The sequence below is a fragment of the Oncorhynchus masou genome, unplaced genomic scaffold (assembly GCF_036934945.1).
Source record: "Oncorhynchus masou masou isolate Uvic2021 unplaced genomic scaffold, UVic_Omas_1.1 unplaced_scaffold_4724, whole genome shotgun sequence".
NCBI classification, from domain to species: Eukaryota; Metazoa; Chordata; class Actinopteri; order Salmoniformes; family Salmonidae; genus Oncorhynchus; species Oncorhynchus masou.
The window spans coordinates 12921-21354 of NW_027011120.1; the positions used below are offsets into that span (position 1 = coordinate 12921).

Genomic DNA, 8434 nt, shown 5'->3' on the forward strand with positions numbered 1-8434 from the left:
GGGAGATGAACCCTGACCTACTGGGGCAGGGCGGAAACCTCTAAAGGGGCGGACTTCCTTGTTGTAGAAACCTCAGACGGGTGGAGCTCTGTCCTGTAGCAGCTTCAGGGGGAGAACTTCATAGGAACAATGTAGGAAGAGAACAGTTGAAGTCCCAGGTCCAGCTATGCACAGGCTCCATTCCTCTGTCCAGTCAGTTCAGGGTCATATTCCTTAGTGCACACCCCCCCCCCCCACCACCATCAATTTGTCTTGTTTGCTTCCTAGTGAATAGGGCCTACTTCCCTGTGAAGTTATTGTCCGCTGCTCCTGGGCCCCGAGTGCTCTGGCTGCTCCTGGGCCCCGAGTGCTCTGGCTGCTCCTGGAACCACCCCCCCCCCACCACCACCACCATCATCATCATTTTGTCTTGTTTGCTTCCTAGTGAATAGGGCCTACTTCCCTGTGAAGTTATTGTCCGGCTGCTCCTGGGCCCGAGTGCTCCTGGGCCCAGAGTGCTGCTGGGCCCCTGAGTGTACCACTGTTACCGCGGTTTCCTTTGGTCCACCTCAGACAGCAGGGCCTGACGGTAGGCCTCGTAGGACTTGACGATGCGCTCCAGTTCCTTCATGAAGAGCAGCTTCAACATGCCCTGGTATGTGTCCAGATCCACCAGCTGGAACAGCGCCCACTTCAGGAAGTGGTCATACCTGGAGCAGAAAGGAAAGACAGATTTGTTTATTTTACAACCAAACATGGCTGCATGTCACAATGGTAAAATATAAAAACTGGAGACACGACAGAGCTAGTGTAGATAACAAAATACTTTAGATCTGTAAACTATTTTAGCAGGTTACACCGAAGCATCTTGGCTGAGGTGAAACAATTCACTTATTATACCGTTAATAAGGGGCGGCAGGGTGGCCTAGTGGTTAGAGTGTAGAGGAGGCAGGGTAGCCTAGTGGTTAGAGTGTAGAGGAGGCAGGGTAGCCTAGTGGTTAGAGTGGAGAGGAGGCAGGGTAGCCTAGTGGTTAGAGTGTAGAGGAGGCAGGGTAGCCTAGTGGTTAGAGTGTAGAGGAGGCAGGGTAGCCTAGTGGTCAGAGTGGAGAGGAGGCAGGGTAGCCTAGTGGTCAGAGTGTAGAGGAGGCAGGGTAGCCTAGTGGTCAGAGTGTAGAGGAGGCAGGGTAGCCTAGTGGTCAGAGTGTAGAGGAGGCAGGGTAGCCTAGTGGTCAGAGTGTAGAGGCGGCAGGGTAGCCTAGTGGTCAGAGTGTAGAGGAGGCAGGGTGGCCTAGTGGTTAGAGTGTAGAGGAGGCAGGGTGGCCTAGTGGTTAGAGTGTAGAGGAGGCAGGGTGGCCTAGTGGTTAGAGTGTAGAGGAGGCAGGGTGGCCTAGTGGTTAGAGTGTAGAGGAGGCAGGGTGGCCTAGTGGTTAGAGTGTAGAGGAGGCAGGGTGGCCTAGTGGTTAGAGTGTAGAGGAGGCAGGGTGGCCTAGTGGTTAGAGTGTAGAGGAGGCAGGGTGGCCTAGTGGTTAGAGTGTAGAGGAGGCAGGGTGGCCTAGTGGTTAGAGTGTAGAGGCGGCAGGGTGGCCTAGTGGTTAGAGTGTAGAGGCGGCAGGGTGGCCTAGTGGTTAGAGTGTAGAGGCGGCAGGGTGGCCTAGTGGTTAGAGTGTTGAGGCGGCACGGTGGACTAGTGGTTAGAGTGTAGAGGAGGCAGGGTGGCCTAGTGGTTAGAGTGGAGAGGCGGCAGGGTGGCCTAGTGGTGAGAGTGGAGAGGCGGCAGGGTAGCCTAGTGGTTAGAGTGGAGAGGCGGCAGGGTAGCCTAGTGGTTAGAGTGTAGAGGCGGCAGGGTAGCCTAGTGGTTAGAGTGTAGAGGAGGCAGGGTAGCCTAGTGGTTAGAGTGTAGAGGAGGCAGGGTAGCCTAGTGGTTAGAGTGTAGAGGAGGCAGGGTAGCCTAGTGGTTAGAGTGTAGAGGCGGCAGGGTAGCCTAGAGGTTGGAGTGTAGAGGCGGCAGGGTAGCCTAGTGGTTGGAGTGTAGAGGCGGCAGGGTAGCCTAGTGGTTAGAGTGTAGAGGAGGTAGGGTAGCCTAGTGGTTAGAGTGTAGAGGAGGTAGGGTAGCCTAGTGGTTAGAGTGTAGAGGCGGCAGGTAGCCTGGTGGTTAGAGTGTAGAGGCGGCAGGGTAGCCTAGTGGTTAGAGTGTAGAGGAGGCAGGGTAGCCTAGTGGTTAGAGCGTTGGACTAGTAACCGAAAGGTTGCAAGTTCGAATCCCCGAGCTGACAAGGTACAAAATCTGTCGTTCTGCCCCTGAACAGGCAGTTAACCCACTGTTCCTAGGCCGTCATTGAAAATAAGAATTTGTTCTTAACTGACTTGCGTAGTTAAATAAAGGTTAAATAAAGGTCCATTTTAATTTAAAAATGCAACACCGTCTCCAATACCGTTCATTATTTTCATTTTTTATATTATTACATTATTTTTCAAATCAATCAAACCTCTGAAGTTATGAGCCAGTATATGTGAGAAATGCCAGGTACGGCCTACTCACTTGAGTGGGGCGCGGGCATACACCTGTAGCCAGTCAGGGATCTCTGCCGTGTGGTAGGGGTTGGCTGGTACCAGTACCGGATGGTCCCGCTCGGCTGGGCGAGGCCGGTATACAACGGGAGGGGGCTGGTCATATTGGAGCACGCTGGAAATGGAAAAGTACAAATAATAGAATTATATATATTTTTTAAATGTATTCCCTTCTTTGTTTTTAAAGGGACTACAAATTCACGGACTGTCAGTGTACAACCGGAGTGGGCTGGTCATAGTGAGGAACACTGGAATAGAAGGAGGGTTACAATGAAGAAAAGTCTGACTGAGTTTCAGTCAGTAAATCAGGCTATTGAAATAAATTCATTAGGCCCTTTAATCTAAGGATTAAACATGACTGGGAATACAGATATGAATCTGTTGGTCACTGATATAAAAAAAATGATGTAGCTTATGCCTGCCCCATACCATAACCTCACCATGGGGCACTCTGTTCACAACATTGACATCAGCAAACCGCTCACCCACACAACACCATACACTCTGTCTGTCATCTGCCCGGTACTGTTGAAACGTGGATTCATCCATAAAGAGGACACTTCTCCAGCGAGGTCAATGGCCATCAAATGTGAGCATTTTCTCACTGAAGTCAGTTACAATGCAGAACTACAGTCGGGTCAAGACCCTGGTGAGGACGACGAGCACGCAGAGGAGCTTCCTGAGACGGTTTCTGACAGATATCTGACTCATTCCGGTCTCATTCGGTCCCACTTCACAGTAGAATCCTCAAACAAGTTTCTAAAGACTGTTGACATCTAGTGGAAGACATAGCACGCACAGGAGCTTCCCTGAGACGGTTTCTGACAGTTTGTGCAGAAATTCTTCGGTTGTGCAAAAAACCCACAGTTTCATCAGCTGTCCGGTGGCTGGTCTCAGACCGTAGATGAAAAAGCCGGATGTAGAGGTCCTGTTGGCGTGGTTACACGCGGTCTGTGGTTCAGAAGCCAGTTGGACGTACTACAAAATTCCCCAATGGGGCTTAACAGCTCTTGGTGGACATTCCTGCAGTCAGCATACAATTGCGCTCTCCTCAAAACTTAAGACATCTTTGGCATGGTGTTGTGTGACAAAACAGCACATTTTAGAGTGGCCTTTTGTCCCCAGCACAAGGTTCTCTGTGTAAATGATCATACTGTTTAATCAGCTTCTATACTTGACAGGTGTGGCATATCTTGGCAAATGAGAAATGCTCACTAACAGGGATGTAAACAAATTTGTTTGTTTATATTTTTTGTGTGCGTATTGAACATTTCTGAAATCTTTTTATTTCATCTCATGAACCAACATGTCACGTTTATATTTTGGTTCAGCGTAGTATTGGCAGAGGCTAGAGTCAAGTTACTATATCAGAATAAAGTTATTCGACTGAACAAAATTCTCACTTTTTAAAAAGACTGAATACCAAAATGTGGGTGAGTTTCCCTTAGGCACAGATCTAGGATAGGTGTCCCCTGCTCCAATCCTAACCATTAAATAACTGACCCAAGATCAGAGTTAAAGGGTAACTTCATCTTACACTGTGTGTGTGTGTGTGTGTGTGTGTGTATCTCTCTAAAACGCTACCTAGGAGCACAGTGGTGGAGTATCTCTGTCTCTACAGTTTACCTAGGAGCACAGGGGTGGAGTATCTCTGTCTCTACAGTTTACCTAGGAGCACAGGGGTGGAGTATCTCTGTCTCTACAGTTTACCTAGGAGCACAGGGGTGGAGTATCTCTGTCTACAGTTTACCTAGGAGCACAGGGGTGGGGTATCTCTGTCTACAGTTTACCTAGGAGCACAGGGGTGGGGTATCTCTGTCTCTACAGTTTACCTAGGAGCACAAGGGTGGAGTATCTCTGTCTCTACAGTTTACCTAGGAGCACAGGGGTGGAGTATCTCTGTCTACAGTTTACCTAGGAGCACAGGGGTGGAGTATCTCTGTCTACAGTTTACCTAGGAGCACAGGGGTGGGGTATCTCTGTCTCTACAGTTTACCTAGGAGCACAGGGGTGGAGTATCTCTGTCTACAGTTTACCTAGGAGCACAGGGGTGGGGTATCTCTGTCTCTACAGTTTACCTAGGAGCACAGGGGTGGAGTATCTCTGTCTACAGTTTACCTAGGAGCACAGGGGTGGAGTATCTCTGTCTACAGTTTACCTAGGAGCACAGGGGTGGAGTATCTCTGTCTACAGTTTACCTAGGAGCACAGGGGTGGAGTATCTCTGTCTCTACAGTTTACCTAGGAGCACAGGGGTGGAGTATCTCTGTCTCTACAGTTTACCTAGGAGCACAGGGGTGGAGTATCTGTCTCTACAGTTTACCTAGGAGCACAGGGGTGGGGTATCTCTGTCTCTACAGTTTACCTAGGAGCACAGGGGTGGAGTATCTCTGTCTACAGTTTACCTAGGAGCACAGGGGTGGGGTATCTCTGTCTCTACAGTTTACCTAGGAGCACAGGGGTGGAGTATCTCTGTCTACAGTTTACCTAGGAGCACAGGGGTGGAGTATCTCTGTCTACAGTTTACCTAGGAGCACAGGGGTGGAGTATCTCTGTCTACAGTTTACCTAGGAGCACAGGGGTGGAGTATCTCTGTCTCTACAGTTTACCTAGGAGCACAGGGGTGGAGTATCTGTCTCTACAGTTTACCTAGGAGCACAGGGGTGGAGTATCTCTGTCTACAGGCACAGGGGCGGAGTATCTCTGTCTCTACAGTTTACCTAGGAGCACAGGGGTGGAGTATCTGTCTCTACAGTTTACCTAGGAGCACAGGGGTGGAGTATCTCTGTCTCTACAGTTTACCTAGGAGCACAGGGGTGGAGTATCTCTGTCTCTACAGTTTACCTAGGAGCACAGGGGTGGGGTATCTCTGTCTCTACAGTTTACCTAGGAGCACAGGGGTGGAGTATCTCTGTCTCTACAGTTTACCTAGGAGCACAGGGGTGGAGTATCTCTGTCTCTACAGTTTACCTAGGAGCACAGGGGTGGAGTATCTGTCTCTACAGTTTACCTAGGAGCACAGGGGTGGAGTATCTGTCTACAGTTTACCTAGGAGCACAGGGGTGGAGTATCTGTCTCTACAGTTTACCTAGGAGCACAGGGGTGGAGTATCTCTGTCTACAGGCACGGAGTATCTCTGTCTCTACAGTTTACCTAGGAGCACAGGGGTGGAGTATCTGTCTCTACAGTTTACCTAGGAGCACAGGGGTGGAGTATCTCTGTCTCTACAGTTTACCTAGGAGCACAGGGGTGGAGTATCTCTGTCTCTACAGTTTACCTAGGAGCACAGGGGTGGGGTATCTCTGTCTCTACAGTTTACCTAGGAGCACAGGGGTGGAGTATCTCTGTCTCTACAGTTTACCTAGGAGCACAGGGGTGGAGTATCTCTGTCTCTACAGTTTACCTAGGAGCACAGGGGTGGAGTATCTGTCTCTACAGTTTACCTAGGAGCACAGGGGTGGAGTATCTCTGTCTACAGTTTACCTAGGAGCACTGGGGTGGAGTATCTCTGTCTACAGTTTACCTAGGAGCACAGGGGTGGAGTATCTCTGTCTACAGTTTACCTAGGAGCACAGGGGTGGAGTATCTCTGTCTACAGTTTACCTAGGAGCACAGGGGTGGAGTATCTCTGTCTCTACAGTTTACCTAGGAGCACAGGGGTGGAGTATCTGTCTCTACAGTTTACCTAGGAGCACAGGGGTGGAGTATCTCTGTCTACAGGCACAGGGGCGGAGTATCTCTGTCTCTACAGTTTACCTAGGAGCACAGGGGTGGAGTATCTGTCTCTACAGTTTACCTAGGAGCACAGGGGTGGAGTATCTCTGTCTCTACAGTTTACCTAGGAGCACAGGGGTGGAGTATCTCTGTCTCTACAGTTTACCTAGGAGCACAGGGGTGGGGTATCTCTGTCTCTACAGTTTACCTAGGAGCACAGGGGTGGAGTATCTGTCTCTACAGTTTACCTAGGAGCACAGGGGTGGAGTATCTGTCTACAGTTTACCTAGGAGCACAGGGGTGGAGTATCTGTCTCTACAGTTTACCTAGGAGCACAGGGGTGGAGTATCTCTGTCTACAGGCACAGGGGCGGAGTATCTCTGTCTCTACAGTTTACCTAGGAGCACAGGGGTGGAGTATCTGTCTCTACAGTTTACCTAGGAGCACAGGGGTGGAGTATCTCTGTCTCTACAGTTTACCTAGGAGCACAGGGGTGGAGTATCTCTGTCTCTACAGTTTACCTAGGAGCACAGGGGTGGGGTATCTCTGTCTCTACAGTTTACCTAGGAGCACAGGGGTGGAGTATCTCTGTCTCTACAGTTTACCTAGGAGCACAGGGGTGGAGTATCTCTGTCTCTACAGTTTACCTAGGAGCACAGGGGTGGAGTATCTCTGTCTACAGTTTACCTAGGAGCACAGGGGTGGAGTATCTCTGTCTACAGTTTACCTAGGAGCACAGGGGTGGAGTATCTCTGTCTACAGTTTACCTAGGAGCACAGGGGTGGAGTATCTCTGTCTACAGTTTACCTAGGAGCACAGGGGTGGAGTATCTCTGTCTACAGTTTACCTAGGAGCACAGGGGTGGAGTATCTCTGTCTACAGTTTACCTAGGAGCACAGGGGTGGAGTATCTCTGTCTACAGTTTACCTAGGAGCACAGGGGTGGAGTATCTCTGTCTACAGTTTACCTAGGAGCACAGGGGTGGAATATCTCTGTCTCTACAGTTTACCTAGGAGCACAGGGGTGTCTATACTGAGCCCTCTTGTTGACGTGGTCCACGTAGTAGGGTCCAAACTCGGCTGACTCCACCTTCTCCCAGCCAGGGGGCAGACCCTCTCTCTCCAGGGGGTGGGACCAGTGGGTGGTGTTGGTGTTGTGGTCGATGTAGTACTTCCTGCCTCGGATGGTCCAGTCTACCGTCCAACCACGGGGCAGGGAGAGGTCCTCATAGCTCAGACTGGACAGGTTCCCCAGAGACTTGGACTGCATTCGACCGATACCTGAGGGGAGGAGTTAGATACCTTAAACCTTCAGAGGATGGCTGGCTGGTCAAACAAATGGTTGAGTCCCAAATGACACCATATTCCCCATGTAGTGCACTACTTTTGACAAGAACCCTATGGGGAATAGGGTGCCACTTGGGACAAACCCTTAAAAACCCTAAACCTGGCCTCCCGGGTGGCACAGTGGTCTAGGGCACTGCATCGCAGCGCTAGCTGTGCCACCAGAGACTCTGGGTTCGCGCCCAGGCTCTGTCGCAGCCGGCCGCAACCGGGGCCACGCACAATTGGCCCAGCGTCGTCCGGGTTAGGTAGGGTTTGGTCGGTAGGGATGTCATTGTATCATCGCACACCAGCGACTCCTGTGGCGGGCCGGGCGCAGCGCGCGCTAACCAAGGTTGCCAGGTGCACGGTGTTTCCTCCGACACATTGGTGCGGCTGGCTCCCGGGTTGGATGCTCGCTGTGAGGAGAAAAGGGGGTAAAATTTAAAATGTATTAAAAAAAATATATATATAAAAAAACTAAACCTTCAAGCTGCCGGGCCCTGGTACCGTCCTGTATTAAAACCTGCTGCCGGGCCCTGGTACCATCCTGTAGTAAACCCTGCTGCCGGTCCCTGGTACCGTCCTGTAGTAAACCCTGCTGGTCCCTGGTACCGTCCTGTAGTAAACCCTGCTGCCAGTCCCTGGTACCGTCCTGTAGTAAACCCTGCTGCCGGGCCCTGGTACCGTCCTGTAGTAAAACCTGCTGCCGGGCCCTGGTACCGTCCTGTAGTAAACCCTGCTGCCGGGCCCTGGTACCGTCCTGTAGTAAACCCTGCTGGGCCCTGGTACCGTCCTGTAGTAAACCCTGCTGGTCCCTGGTACCGTCCTGTAGTAAACCCTGCTGCCGGG

At 51.0% G+C, this 8434-nt stretch overlaps 1 protein-coding gene across 1 annotated transcript; it reads right to left on the reverse strand.

Annotated features, from left to right (window-relative positions):
• Positions 1-400: 400 nt before the first annotated feature.
• On the reverse strand, positions 401-7983 carry LOC135535284 (protein salvador homolog 1-like). Its single transcript, XM_064961954.1, has 3 exons — positions 7270-7983; positions 2519-2662; positions 401-689 (listed from the first exon to the last, which is right to left on the reverse strand). Exons 1-3 carry the CDS (start codon positions 7527-7529, stop codon positions 524-526), a joined length of 570 nt encoding a protein of 189 aa, XP_064818026.1. The 5' UTR covers positions 7530-7983; the 3' UTR covers positions 401-523.
• Positions 7984-8434: the final 451 nt, after the last annotated feature.

Excerpts from the sequence above, each read along its gene's own strand:
- LOC135535284 (XM_064961954.1), bottom strand. The coding sequence starts at position 7,529 with ATGCAGTCCAAGTCTCTGGGGAACCTGTCCAGTCTGAGCTATGAGGAC. Across the intron at positions 2,663-7,269 it reads AGACACCCCTGTGCTCCTAG|CGTGCTCCAATATGACCAGC; the intron begins GTAAACTGTAGA and ends TTCCATTTCCAG. Across the intron at positions 690-2,518 it reads TATGCCCGCGCCCCACTCAA|GTATGACCACTTCCTGAAGT; the intron begins GTGAGTAGGCCG and ends TTTCTGCTCCAG.